Source organism: Nelusetta ayraudi, unplaced genomic scaffold (genome assembly GCF_046127955.1).
Source record: "Nelusetta ayraudi isolate G7.1 ecotype Tasmania unplaced genomic scaffold, CSIRO-AGI_Nayr_v1 ptg000028l, whole genome shotgun sequence".
Taxonomy (NCBI): Eukaryota; Metazoa; Chordata; class Actinopteri; order Tetraodontiformes; family Monacanthidae; genus Nelusetta; species Nelusetta ayraudi.
Window position 1 is genome coordinate 3,340,736 of NW_027466078.1, and position 14,265 is coordinate 3,355,000.

General features: G+C 43.1%; 1 protein-coding gene across 5 annotated transcripts in view; it reads left to right on the forward strand.

Annotated features, from left to right (window-relative positions):
- The window catches only part of LOC142891142 (nck-associated protein 5-like), a 57,321-nt gene extending 44,453 nt beyond the window's left edge, over nt 1-12,868 (forward strand). For 3 of the 5 annotated variants that reach the window (XM_076030556.1, XM_076030554.1, XM_076030555.1), the window contains exons 9-14: nt 19-2,909; nt 3,186-3,300; nt 4,156-4,234; nt 7,873-8,259; nt 10,708-10,803; nt 12,647-12,867. In XM_076030556.1, coding sequence (XP_075886671.1) covers nt 19-2,909; nt 3,186-3,300; nt 4,156-4,234; nt 7,873-8,259; nt 10,708-10,803; nt 12,647-12,648 — 3,570 coding nt within the window. In that variant the 3' untranslated portion in view covers nt 12,649-12,867. Of the gene's footprint in view, nt 1-18; nt 2,910-3,185; nt 3,301-4,155; nt 4,235-4,385; nt 4,423-7,872; nt 8,260-10,707; nt 10,804-12,646 lie in introns of those variants that run through there. The other 2 variants (XM_076030557.1, XM_076030558.1) reach the window with 2 other exon arrangements.
- Nucleotides 12,869-14,265: the final 1,397 nt, after the last annotated feature.

Genomic DNA, 14,265 nt, shown 5'->3' on the forward strand with positions numbered 1-14,265 from the left:
TGGTCAAACATCTTTCAGTGTGCCACTGGCCGGGACAAACGGATGAGTGCCTGCTCAGTCTCTAGCAATCACTCAGTGCCAATCGAGCAGACAGAACTGGGATGGAAAGAAGGCCACATTATAAAAGGTCTGAAGCGTCTTCAAATGAGCGGCTCCAAGGAGGCATCGCCGCCTGCATCTGCACCACACTGCAAAGATTGCATGACCTCAAATGAGGGCATATACTCACTTGGTGTTAAGTGGGGTCAACCGGGAAGTTCAACCAAGCATGCCCCACCTGCAACCACACCATTCAAAACAGACACAGAGATTGCTGCCCTAGACTCTGATGATGCTGATGAGGAATCACCTAAGTCACAAAATGTGGAATTTGGTGACCAGCCAAGAGAAGAGATTCTTTGTTTGGGGAAACTGGATGTCGCAAGAGATGGTGAAAACAACTTTCAGGAAGACTCGGAAAAGGTCATAGTGAATTCAGCTCATTTCCCCTCACCTGTCACCGACAACTTTTTGTTCTCTGAGGGTCCAACAATAAAAACTGGTGTAAGTCCAACAGATAGTCTCATTCAGCTTGAGGAAAAGAATAAGGACTCACTGGAAAAACACAAGACTGCAGGCAATAGGCTAAGTGACAGAAACAATAACCAAGAAAGGTCTACAGATCGTAAATCCCGACTTGACCACATCAAAAGGCAACAAGGAAGACTTGCAAACAAGCAGCTTGAAACTGAGGCAAATCTTCAGCATTCTGCAGCAGTAGTTCTGAGTTGTGAGAGCGTAACTAGACAGCGTAGCTCCTCTATGGAAGTTCCTCACTGCAGAGACCAAGAAGGCCAAGTTAGCAAGGAAAGCCAAAACTACACCATCTCAGAATATTCAAAGAGAAAACCCAAGCCTCAGCCCTGTGACTCAGCAAGGAAGGCCTTTATTCTGCGCAGCAAGAGTGCTGATGGAGGACCAGAACAACAAAAGCATATGCACTCCCCTCTCCATCAAAAGCTCATTAAGAGTCACAGACCCAACGGTCAGTCAAATCCTTCTGGAAACAATGTTCCAAGCAGAGGTACAAATCTCAGTACTCAACACGCTTCAAGCAAGGCAGCAATGTCCAAAGTTGATAAAGATGAAGATCTTGTGGTTCCAACAGGTTCAAAGTCTCTCAAAAGTGTCCGACAGCACTCTCCCTTGGCCTCTCCTGTGAAACATTCAAAGACGTTTAAACCTCAAGGAATCAATGAGACCTCAAAGAGCCCTAAAAAATCCCCATTGCAAATCACAAGACATCCTTCAAGCAATAGCTCAATGGAAGAAAGCATATATGATAATTTACCCTGTTCGCCACGAAAACAGCGACGGCAAGACTACCACTGTGATGTTTCCCACTCAGAACCTAGGTCCCCTTCACCACCGCTGCCCCCAGGTCGAACCACTTCTCTGCTTCTTAGATCCAGCAATGGTGGAAGTTTACCAAAAGCACATAAAGGTGGAGGGCCACCTCAAAGCTCCTCCACTGGAATGATAACGTCTAGCCCAACAAGGTCAAATCACTTCTGCTCAAATATACACCCACAACAACCGAAAGCTACAAAAGACCTTCCACATATGGCCCCGCAAGTGGGTGCAGAAGCTATCCCTTCCAAAGGATACAATACCCATTCCAAGATACCATCTGTACAACTTCAGGAATCAAAAGCTCCAGGGTCAGTCCAGTTACCCGCTGACAGGATTGCCGCACACCACAATGAAAATGGGGCTCTCCCTTTATTGCCAAATCAAAGCGTCTTACAAAGGTCTCAACAAAGCGTTAGTGAGCCAAAACTTACTGAAGTATTACCTCATGTGTACTCCAACGTTTACTATCATGGAATACCCAATCACCTTCAGAGTTCCACAGCAAGAGCTGTGAAAGTGGCTCTTCCTGTAAATGCTAAATCTCATGAAGCAATCTCTGGGCAAGAAACCAGTACCTTTCTAGTGATTGGAAGACAGAACAAAGACGATATAAACTCAACAACAAAAAGTGGGCAGACCTTCCAGACTTTCACATGCGAGCCCCAGATGATACATGACTGTGGCGCTCATGAAAAGGCCCGCAGGAAGATTGAAACCCGGTGTAACTCTTTGGACTCTGAGCCATCAATTCAACCTGTCCCACTAGACGGTGCGGTAATGTTAGATTGGGGCTTTGACGAGGAAGGATGGTTGTTTAAACGGTCTGTTTCTGTATCAACCAGACCTCCTCTTAAGCCAATCATGGGCATGAACGGAGCAAAGGCTCGTAGCCAGAGCTTTGGCGCGCGCTACATGGACAGACCAAGCTTCAACAGATCTGGTAAAGTCCGGACTCAGATCAAAACCCATTCAGGGAGCTCATTGAACTCTCTCAGTGATGTCCTACCAGGAAGTATGAGTTGCTCCAGTAGCTACCACTGTCCAATGAACCGATCCCTTTTGAACAACTTTTTGATTGAGGAGGGTTTGGCCGTCCCGCCACAATTAGGGTCTTCAAGTGAGAGACTCCAAAGTCTAAAATTACAGCGTGAGCAGGCTCGGCGCCTTCAGATTGAGCAGCAGTTTTCAAGCGCATTTGGTGAGCCAGTTTCTGAAGAACCAGAAAGGCAAAGTACTATAACCACAATTGAAGAGAAAGTGATGCTTGGCATAGAGGAGAACTTGCACAAGACTCAGGAACAAGAAAGAACGAATGAAGTGAAACAAAAATCAGGCTCAACATTGGCTAATTGGTTTGGTTTTCGAAAGAGCAAGCTTCCTGCACCGAGCAACAAAAAGGTTGACGCAGCAAAGGTAAAAGAGGAGAAGAGAGAGCAAAAGATTACATCGCTTCTGGGAGGGAAACAGACAAAGTCTGACAAGAAGAGGGACAGAAGGAAAAGTGATGGGAAAGAGTGGTAAGTACTTTTCAAGCAATACATGTCTTGAATTCTCAAAATCTTAAATATCACCAAATTTAAACTGTTTTTCTTAAAGCTAAGTGCTAATGTAGTAAGTAACTGCTCTGAATTACATCAATAATTTTCAAAGAGCTTTTGACACATTGAGTGTCCATAGGCCACAGTCCAGTTTGAAGAAATAAGGTCATTTGTCCGCAAAAACCACCAATGGAATGATGAGTTAATAACAGACGCCAGTTAGTAGTGGGCTCTTGACAAACTGTTTTCTTTCAGCTCTGTGGGGATAAGGGAGTCTCATGATGCAGTGCGGGCATGCATCTCAATGCCCTGTCCAGGAATGTCCCTAAATGAGATACAAGGACACACTGACATCATCGGAGACCCAAAGGTAAATTAAATCATTAACCAATGTACTGTATTATTTAAATGGCACCAGGCCAGTTTCATTCTAATCACAAAAAGTCTTCTCAAAAAGATCTATCTATTTCATTGGTTTAAAGAAATTTGTTGTACTTCAGGCAAATTTCCCCAGCAGTCCATCATGCCTTATACACAGCTTTAATAATCTCAGTCCCCATGCTCTGTGTTAAGGGATAGGCCATGTTTTTGTGGTTGGACCATATAAGAAACTCGTGTGCAGTTCACAGAAGATGATGTTCAGGTCATTCTCTCTAAGGATAAACATTTTATACTACCAATGATGAAACTATCAATTCCATCAATTTCAATTACCAATGCACAGAAAAACAAACAAAAAGAAATCTGTCAGTTTTAAATGTTCATTATAATGAAATAACTTTGCTGCTTGGATGTAATTAACTAACCAAGGTATGTTGTTGCATCATACTCATCATCGTTTGTGTTTGATTGCAGTGTTTGGGCTGCAGTGTGTGGTTAGGTGGAACAACAATAATAGCATGACTTTCCAGCCTTGCAGATCTGCTGTGCTTGGGGCCAGTGTGAAGTCGTAGCACATGTACTTTCCCTGGAATACACCAACAGTCCACCATGTTCTCTTGGTGTGGTTGTTGTTGTTGTTGGCGTTGTTGTCGTCATTACATACTGTACATTGATTTGCTGCAGACAACAGGAACACCATCACTTCTTTAGTTCCAAAATACAAAACAGACATTAGGGAGTGCTAGATGATGCCACCCTATGGCATGATACGAATATAACAAAAACTAAACACAAGTAGAGTATTTTGTAAATTTAAATATTGTGCATATTGGAATATTTTCAGATGCAGTTGGGCAACCTGAGAGCTGATGCCGGTGAGAATGGATCCACAGTGAGGAGTCCCAATCAAGACCCAGTAATAGGTCAGAGTTTTCTGTTCTCTCTGGTGGGGGTTCTGCTGTAACTCACTGTAAGAGCAAATTAGTATCTTGGTACTTTAAACTACACAGAACGTGCAACCTGAGCTGTGTCTATTCAGGTTTTAAGGCTGTATTTGTCCTTACCATTTTACAGTTTGCAGGAAGAAGTGAGGACCAAATGTATAAGATGTGTAAGTCTTGAACGTGATTGATATGCAATCAGCACCTAAACATGCGTGCAAAGTGCTGGGTTTTTGTCAGTGTGTGCTTTATTCATGTTTATGTTCATTTAATTTATTCTACCGCTGCATTTACTAATTGTATTTGGTGGCAATGCAAAATGCAGGCAGACTGGAAGCATCTCATCATGATTGTATTTCACAGTCCTTTTTTTTAAATGGAAATACTGTGTATAACCTTGACACCTCATCTTCACTGATCCATGCACTGACAATTTTGCATGCATGGGTGCATTCAATCAGGAAATTCCTATTCATCCACATGGGGGCCCACGTTCCCTCTCTGGGAGAAAATAAAATAAATTAATACTCAAATTGCTGGAATTTTCTTAAATGTAATATTGCCTTGAGACTAAGGTGGGTTGCCCACTGATTAGATTAAAGTTCTCTATGATCCAGATTATATGATAGTTCTGTTAAAGTCAATTTGTTGTTTTCGTCAGAAACCTTATTCTAGACATCCAAGTTTGCACGCAAAGACGAGTTTGCGCTTGGGTTTGAAGTATAGTAAATTAAGGGGCCATTATTGACCACTGGCTTAACAGCACAAAAAGATGAAAATCATTTTCAAGATTGCTATGCAAGACATAGGGAATGTTATCAGGACCCTGGTGAGTATAAAGATTTTCAGAAGTGCGTCGGATACTTTATATGCAAATGCATTAAACCTTCAGGTGACCTTGATGAAAAACAGGGTAAAAAAAAAATATCTTGGTTTTCTAAGGTAGAAAATCTAGATCTCACTCAGACAATACACTCAAGATTGAATTATGCCCCCAAAAAATGTCAAGTCGTCAAGGTATGTAATTTTTGCAAAAACAACTTTATCATTGGTTTTGGTTCTTGTTCAACGGAAACTATTGCTCATATGATTTAGGGAGTCTGGCATTGCACGTTGGCGAACAGGTGCTTCATAATACGAGAGCCTCACACTTCTCAGGTATTCTCAGAATTTTCTGCAAAATTACTAGCGTGTAATGCTGCTCGGTGGATAGCCTCTATTGTTTGGGTGGTTGCAGCTCAAGGATGAGATTAAGACATGTATAAAAAAAGACAAGAGGGTTTGTTTTCCATTGTCACACACTCATTTATATGTAGCACTCTAAAAAAAAAAAAAAAAGTAATGCTCTGCAAGAAAACCAAGGATAGACTGAATTTCATTGACCAGAGTGACACCATCGCCAGGACTGCAAATATCCAACACGTCTGATACGGGCAGACGCTTTCCCCAAGGGGTTAATCACCTTATTAAGACTTCAGCCCTGCAGCAGCTAAGCATGCTCATCCAGCCACGACCGAGTCAATTAATTCACCTTCGTCTATGAGAAGAATTGCACCGTCCAGGAAAGTTTGAAACTTTTTGGCTCTGGCAAAACAGATTGCATCTTCCAAGTACGGTTGGAGAGCAACTTTTGTTCTGGTTTTCTTTGGTTTTTGAGCGAACAAGACAGCAAGAAAACCAACAAAGCACACAAGACGGTCTAATTCTTTGTAAAAAAAATCTTTCATGTTTTTCAATGAAGTCATCTGTTTTTCTGATTGGTTGATGAGTCACAACCAACTCAGATAATTGCTCGAATCACTTTCGCGTTTGTCAAAATACACCTTAATCCTGATCAATGAAACAATATAATCGTGTATTGTATGTAACACACAGTTATCGAGACTTCACTGGCGTTCTTTAGATTCTGGTATCCTTTGGTTATTGACGGCTGCGGTGTTTTCGTGTGACACTGAGCTGCTATTGATCCAGTGTGGTACATGTTGTACAAACGAGGAGGGTCAAACATGCTGAAATCGATCCGTTCCTACAGAAGTCTTGGTCACTGCACTGGTCCTTGTTTTGTTTTGCTTTTGAGTTCACATACATGTTGTCAGTGAAGCAGCGTCAGCTAAATGCTCACATTGTAGCGACTGTGTGGTAAAAGAGAAATGAAGGGTTTGTACTTCTTAGCGTCAGCGCAGCTGCACCCTTTGATCTGAGAAACACAGCGTGAGAAACACAAAAGATAAAACGAAATGAAAAGGTCTCAGGTGTGCATGTGTTAATTAATAATTGGGAAGCAGCTGTTGGTGCTCCAGCGTGTGATTGCCTACAGGTTTGTGCTACAGGCTGCCGTGGCTCAATACGGCCTATTTGAATCCAGATGTCATCTGCAATGCACAAGGCTTTAATAATGGGTTTGTTATTGTCAAAACTGTGCAAAATGGGGGCCCCCTTCTCCCCCCCCCAAAAAAAAACACATCTCACGTAACTTACTGTGTTTTACGCTGAGAGTAAAAATAAAATCGCCAAAAGTGGTTTTGTAAATTCCATGCCATAAATGTCATTTTCTGCATTTCATTCCCACGATGTGATCAGTGCATGCCTGTTCTAAGACACCTTTGAACCAGCATCTGTGATACAATGCAGTGGTTAAAGTGGGCTTCATTGGTATTGGCTGAGCTACCCTGGCGGGGCTACACCTATTGGCTGATTTGCCCCAGGAATGTTCATCCGGCTTTACGCTGAGTAAATAGACGGCACTTCACCAACAACTCCAACAACTTGGCTCTTCACAACGATGGGTTAGATGAAGAAGTTAGAAATCGGAAGTAAAAATCCACGAACCATCTGTTGCATGTCTGGCTGAAAACGGCCAAAAGCAGATTAGAATCAGTTGTATGAAGCTCAGACGGTGAAATGTGTTGGGAATAACAAATAGATCTTGGGAAAAAAAACTTATATCTATATACTATACCAGAGAAAAGAAAAAAGTTAACCTTTTTTTTTTTTTTCATAGTGCTATCCAGGCAGAATAATTATGTCCACCTGTTCTTATCCCTAGAGCATCCTGTACCAATGTTTTGCACTTTGCGTCTCGACCAGGAAGAGAAGAAATCTTTCGGAGCTTCTCTAGTCTCTGGCATTGCTTAATTTCATCGACAAAATCTATTTTATTTGCGTACCAGGTAGAAAAGGGCACAGACACCCATTTGATTTGGTTCAGGAAATGAGATTCAAACAGTTGTCTTTTGGATGAAAGACCTTCCTGTGAACCTCCCCTTTGATTTTCGCCCCCTTTGATGCTCTTCTACTGAAACTCCCTCCCTGCCCTCTGTAAGTCATTAGAAGTCTTTATGTTACATCTAAACAAAAACCTCGTGAGTGTCTTCCAAAAGATATCTTGTTCGTCTGGAGGGGATGCAAAGCTGGAACAAAACATTGACACATTCAGAAAAGCTGGGAATGAAAACAGGCTGTGTATCCCCGAAGGTAGACAGCGACTTAGACATAGATGTACTTAAAGGTTTCTGTAGCACCACTTCAACCATGGTTACCCAGTCGTGTCTGACCTTCTGTTGTCCGTCTTTTCCCCTCCACCCTGTGCCACTTCAACTGTTCTTCCTTTGCCACAACAGGCTTTGGATGCAAGATGCGAACTTTGGACAGTGGAATTGGGACCATCCCCCTCCCTGAATCCTGTTCCTTCTTCTCCTCAATCCTGCATCTCCTCCCCAAATCCTCATCAACCCCAGAGCAGTCCCTCAGTCCCCCCAGTATACCTGGCTCCTCCAGCGAGGATGTGTCTCCTTCCCCATTACCCCGGTGGAGAATCCCCTCCGGTTTTACGGACGGCAGCCATGCTGGGGTGCCAAACTCGCTGTCCGACTCCTCCATGACCCACGTCCAATCAGTGCCTTTCCCCACTGTGGCCTTCCTCCAGCCCATACAACCCCAGTGTCAACCTATTGTGACGTCTGCCAGTGTATGTGATACCCAGAGCAGGCTACCCAGACTGCCGCAAGGTACGCTAACACCCATGACATTCCGGCGAGATGCCAACCAGTTGTGAGTTGGTGTTAACGGTGCTTGTTTTGCTAGCTTGTTAAAGTCCACTTTAGGACGATCAAAATTTTCCCAAATACTTGAACAATTCAAACCAGAACAGTTTGCCACAGAATACCAACAAATGGAAAGGTAATGCCAAAGTTTTCGAAAGTAGCCGTATTTGGAATTTCACAAAACATTTTGACAACCCAGCCCTAATCAAGTAACAAGCATGTACAAACACATCCTTGAGCTTTAACTAGTAGTAAGGTAAGTCTAAGTAAGGTGTCTAATCTAATCAATACTATAGTCATGAGTGGCTCCCAATTTTTCAGTCCATGGTGGAACATTTGAAGCAGTTTCCCACCACAGGAAATTAACCATTGGACCAGTGATGTTTTTCAGACACTTTGTAGATGTATACCACAGAAACTGTCATTCAAATTTACTCCCACTGCAGTTTCTATGCCCTCAAAAATTCAGTGTTTATTCAGTGTAATACCAGTGTATTTATTGGTAGTGTAATACCAGTGTGTTTATTCAGTGTTTGTTCAGTGTACTACCTCCATGCGCATGGAGGTATTACACTGAATAAACGAATCAGGGCCATTTGAGGATGAAGTGTTGTCTACTTTGCAATGTATCTACATTGGTTGAAGCTTGAGCTCAATTGGTATTGAACTACAAACTGTTAACATAAGAATGGCTTAAAAAGAATAGCTGAGTGGGATTGACAATGTTGTGGACCCGGTATTTGTGTAGAAGTTTAAACACAACCAGTGACTGGATACAGGAATATTTCAGTCAAGGGCAGAAAACTATAAAGAACCCAAAGGTTCCTGGAACCCCCGAAACATCCAAATTTAGCCTGGAACTGGATGTTTCTGCAAAATGACGCCCCTTGCAACACATCCAGAATACAAGAGTACACAACCTCAAAAAAAATGACATTCTTATTTTATCTTATTAACAAACTACAAAATACATTAATTCCTTTGTGTGCCTCTGATGCAGCCAAACCCATCTGTTGAAACGCACCAAAAAATTCTCCGGCAAATTTATACAAAATATTCTATGTTCAGTGATAGCAGTTGGGATTAAGTACAATATTTGTGGTTTTTGGAAGCTTACCCTATGAGGTGACTTTGTGTTGTAACAGACTGAGCTGCACGTGCTGCTGCCTTCAATCTTTCCACCAACACCTCTAGAAGGAAGTTTAAGCTTCAGTAATTCATTAATTTCTCTGCTCAAGGAGGCGTTTCAAGGACATGCTGACAGGCACGATAATAAAAGTAAATGGCTCTCATGGAGATTTACTCTTTTTGTTGGGAACGCTTTAGGCTGCAGTAAGTTGCAGATCTCTTTTTAGGCCCCTTTGCCGTAGACTCGGGGCAAGCCATGTACTCATGCACTCTTGTCCAATGGTTTAGATTCAGATCAGTAAAAATCACGCCATAAAAATGTATATTTCCTCATAATCCTACACACTGGTGTCAAAAGCAAACTGGGTTTGGTTGATTGTCAGTCTTTTCGACCAGACTGCATTTAGGACAATAGTAAAACAACGAACCTTTTTAAGTCCTTCAATGCAGTAAGTTACAGCTCTAAAAGAATCCAATATATATTCATTGTTATGCAGCAGAGATGGTCACATGTTATCATGCCGTCCATTGGCGTTGACAGTTGGAGCAGGAAAAGACATCGTCAATTTGAAAACCCACCGGCTATAAGTCCGTGAAGCTCTGTGGCGACAACTTCATCACTGCCGTTAGCCACTGGTTTTAGCCACTAATGTTAGCATTAGTGGCTACAACCAGCCAACAACACCAAATTGCATCAAGGAGCAATGTGTGGAAGAAACGTGTACAAAGAAAGAAGTTACCTTTCTAACGATGCACACTCGTCAGAAATTTAACAAAAATCTAAATTCGAAAAATCGAAGTTCCACGTTTGTAGAACTTGGCGTTAGCTTTAGCTCTGGCTAACAAGAAAAGGGTCATATTACACAAATAACATGATAATAACTACCTGATTTTTTTTTTTTTTTTACACAATTGCATGCAAACAATGGACGATTTAAGGCTACAACTGGTGTAGTTTTCTGTCTTGTGAAAACCCAGTTTATGCTTTGCTTACTTGCCACTTCAGTTGAACTCAGTTCTTATGGCATCGTAGAGTTTTTGAGTCGCTCTTGTGAATTTGTAATCTTAGTGGATGTCAGCCGGCCCTCCTCTGCCTATAGCCGACCTCCTGGCACTTTGAATTCATAACAATAATCTTTCTCTTTCGGAAGATGTCGCGTGTCTCTCTTGCCTGCAACACTTTGTTCTCTACGGTCGAGTCCTCCGAGACAGCAGAGAGAGTTTAGTAGACAACTGTGACCTTTCTCTTGCCTCTCACTCCCTCTGTCCTTTTTTTTTTTGCAGGCGGATTGGAACCAAAGAAGTCGACCTACGTCAAATCGAAAACTCGAACCACTGCAAGCCAACAGAAGGAACAGACAAGACTCCAGCTCGCCAACTGTAAGACTCAATGAACGAGGTTTATTTTGGCGCATTCGGCCCCAAACACGAATGATGAATCACAACCCTTTCCCTCATATGATTATGATATTCAGCGCCACAAAACTCCTTCTAGTTCGGACTGTAAAAGAAGTGACTGAATTTCGTTTTATTTTTTATTTTTTGGTTCAAAATTACCATCTCTCAAAGTGACCCCGCTGAATGGCAGGGCTTTTATGATTGGACGCAAAAAATTTATTCATGGATGTGTTATTGCGCCGTTAAAATGGACTATTTGCTCTATAATTACTTTGTAGCTCCAGCCTTCGGGGAATACAAAAGAATACTGTAATTAAATTCACATTCTGGATCCAACAATCCACATAGCCTGAGGTGCTCAAATGAACCCGATCAAGGATTTCTTCCTATAGTTCAAAAAAGTTCTTCAGCATTTTTATGGCCGAAGATAAACAAAATATTTGCCTCCGGTGACGTTGCCAGGCACTCTCAGAAGTTCTTAAATGCCTCTGGAGTGAGACGCAATAAGACGGAGACACCAATTTCACTTTAACGTGTTGTAAACGCAGCGCTGTTAAATGCAAAATCACTCATGAATGCCGGCGCACCCTCGCACGCTTTCCATTCCCAGCGAAGAAGCGCAAACACTCGGCTTTCCCTCAGGCCTCATTTGCATCTATTCCAGCACATTAACGCTGGTATTTACCAGGTGCGCGCGTGTATTGTATCATATTCCTTCACCACCTTGATGAGTCATTAAAAAAAAGCCGGATTTGTGACATTGGCGCCGGCGCTTGTGCACGCAGGACCTGCAGTCAGTCGTCCAGCGTGACGCGGCGTCGCATCGACATGCAGGGCAGCAGCTTCCCTCAAAATATCAACCCTGTCCGTCGCAATCAAACGGCAATTCATCCACGTCCATTTGCATCCGAACCGCAGTTGCTGTGCGTCGACTCGAGCTTCCGGAGGAGCACCTCAAATCCTGCCAAAATCAGCATAAACTGTCATTTCTCTTCCCTGACCTTTCGTTGGGTGGTATTAATAATCGCCAGCCTGTTTAGCGCGCGCGCCTTCCCAAAAGAGTCGTGTGAGTGATTACGCCGCGTCACGGCGTCGCTCTTCCCCCAAACGTTCGGCACCGTTTTCGCGACTCACCGTCAGGAGAGGGAGAGTCGTCTTGTGCGGCTAACACTTCGGAAACTCCGTCGCGGAAACCAGGTTTTTTTTCTGACATGCGCAATGCTTTAGGTCAGTGGTCCCCAACCACCGGTCCGCGGCCCGGGGCCAGTCCGTGGGTCATTGACGCGTGTCAAGGCGCTTGTCTCGGTCGTCTGATATGTTACTGTGAGATTAAACCCACAAGCTAGCAAGCTAGCTAGCAACATGAGTGAAAGCAACCGTCTTTGGAAAGAGGAAAAGGCCCAGTGAGGAGACAGAAGAGTCCACGACTTCCAAGAAAAAGAAAGCAAAGTTTAACAGACCAGATTTTTATTTTTTTTATGTTGTTGTCGCCATGTTAAGAGGGGGGGTGGAGGAGATGGCGATCGACACTCATGTTGCTCGCTAGCTTGCTAGCTTGTGGGTTTAATTAATCTCGCGGTAACGTATCAGACGACCGAGGCAAGCGCCTTGACACGCGTCAAGAGTTGAGCGTTAGATGGACGTAACGGAGAGAATCCGTTGATTTTTCAAAATAAAATTGTTCACTCAGATAAAGAATGAAACGGTACCAAATGGCCCGGTGGTTGGGGACCACTGATCTACATAATGCTTGATATAACTAAGTGTTTTATTGCACGTTTATGAAATGTGTAGTGGTAAACTCCTGCCTCCTGTCCTCTCGCAGAGTCGGTGAAGCCGGGCCAATTGTGCGGAAGAATCGGGAACATCAGAAGGATTTATCGCCGCCACACACACACACACACACACACACACACACACACACACACACACACACACACACTCACACACTCCTGGACGAGGCCGTGGAATCCGCCGTGTGAACGTCGAACGGCCGTACGTCAGCACGGAAACATCTGGAGGAGAGGATGGAGGGAGGGTGCGTCTGGTCCTGCGCTCGGAGCAGCACGGAGACACTAGGATGGGGGTGGGGTTTTGGGGGGTGGGGAGGGGGGGGTGAGACTTTGTGGCTGCCGAGCTTGAGGTCTGCTGCTCATCACCTCAGTGAATTTCCGAGGTTGCAGCTGCTGCCTCAGAGGAGCGGCGCTGGAATCAGTGTGTAACTGTTCTTTACATGCATTCAATGGAATTAGCACAGTTTAATGGAACGTGTTTTTTGTTTTTTTTTCTTGTTTTCATTGTGTCAGGCTGTCTACTTCAGCACTTTCATGGCGAATTAAGGTAATTAGAACGTATGACAATGCCTGAGACAGTGTTTCCAAGATTTTCCAATTTAAATTGTATGATGGAATGTCACACATATCCATAGGGTGTGTTTTGCTCGTGTGTGTCTGTACTGGGCCGAAGTATTTGGGAAAAGGATCCTAAACGACGATCGGGGAAAGACAGTCTGGTCTGTCACGCTCAATTTGGCCCACTCGGCCGTTGGAGCTGGGTTGCTATCGCCTGGTAAACACTTCACCCCCCAAGACCTTTCTTCCCCCCCCCAACCCCTCTATAAAGGTTCATGATTGGCCTGGTCAGACAGGTAAATACTCCGGTTAAGACTTTAAAGTTAGAAAGGTCGACCTTATTTTGTTGTACACATACTTGGCACGCATGCTAGGTTAACTTAGCTTTTGCGAGGTGTACACGTACTGATTTTCACGGTGCGTGAGAAATTGGTGTGAGTTGAAAAAAGTTCAATAATCCATGAAGAACTTCATATAAAACACTGAAGAAAACTTTTTATTTATTCATTAATTAATTCAGTTGCTTTCACTAACTCTGAGACTGCTGAGGTGTCCCATAAAGATACTACTTCCTGTGTTTAACAACAACAACACCGGATGCAATTCAAAACATCTTGCAGCGCACGTTGGCTAACGTGCAGGACGCAAACTAGTGAATAAAAAAAAAAAAAGAAGAAATCTGACTCCTGGTAGATGTAGCACAAACTGCGGCAATAAGGCGCCGTAGAAAATGGAACATATTTTTCCTACGTTCATCTTGGCACTTTAAATAAACAACAGCCAACTGCTTAGTGCTTACCTGATTTTGTTGTTTGAACTGTATTTCTCAAGGAAATGAGCCAAATTAAAAAAGCAAGCCAAAATAATAATAATAATAATGAAAAGGTAGCCCCAACAGAATCACCTCTTGACGCTAGCATTATATGAGAACAGATTTTTTTTTTTTTTTTTCAATCTCTGTTTTTGGGTTCTTAAAGTTTGTTGGTAAAAGTAAATTATATATATATATATATATATCCACAACAATAACAGCCGCTCAAAAGCATCGTGGGTCCTTGTGTTCAGCCAGCAAGGGGCACAGCAGAACCTCAGC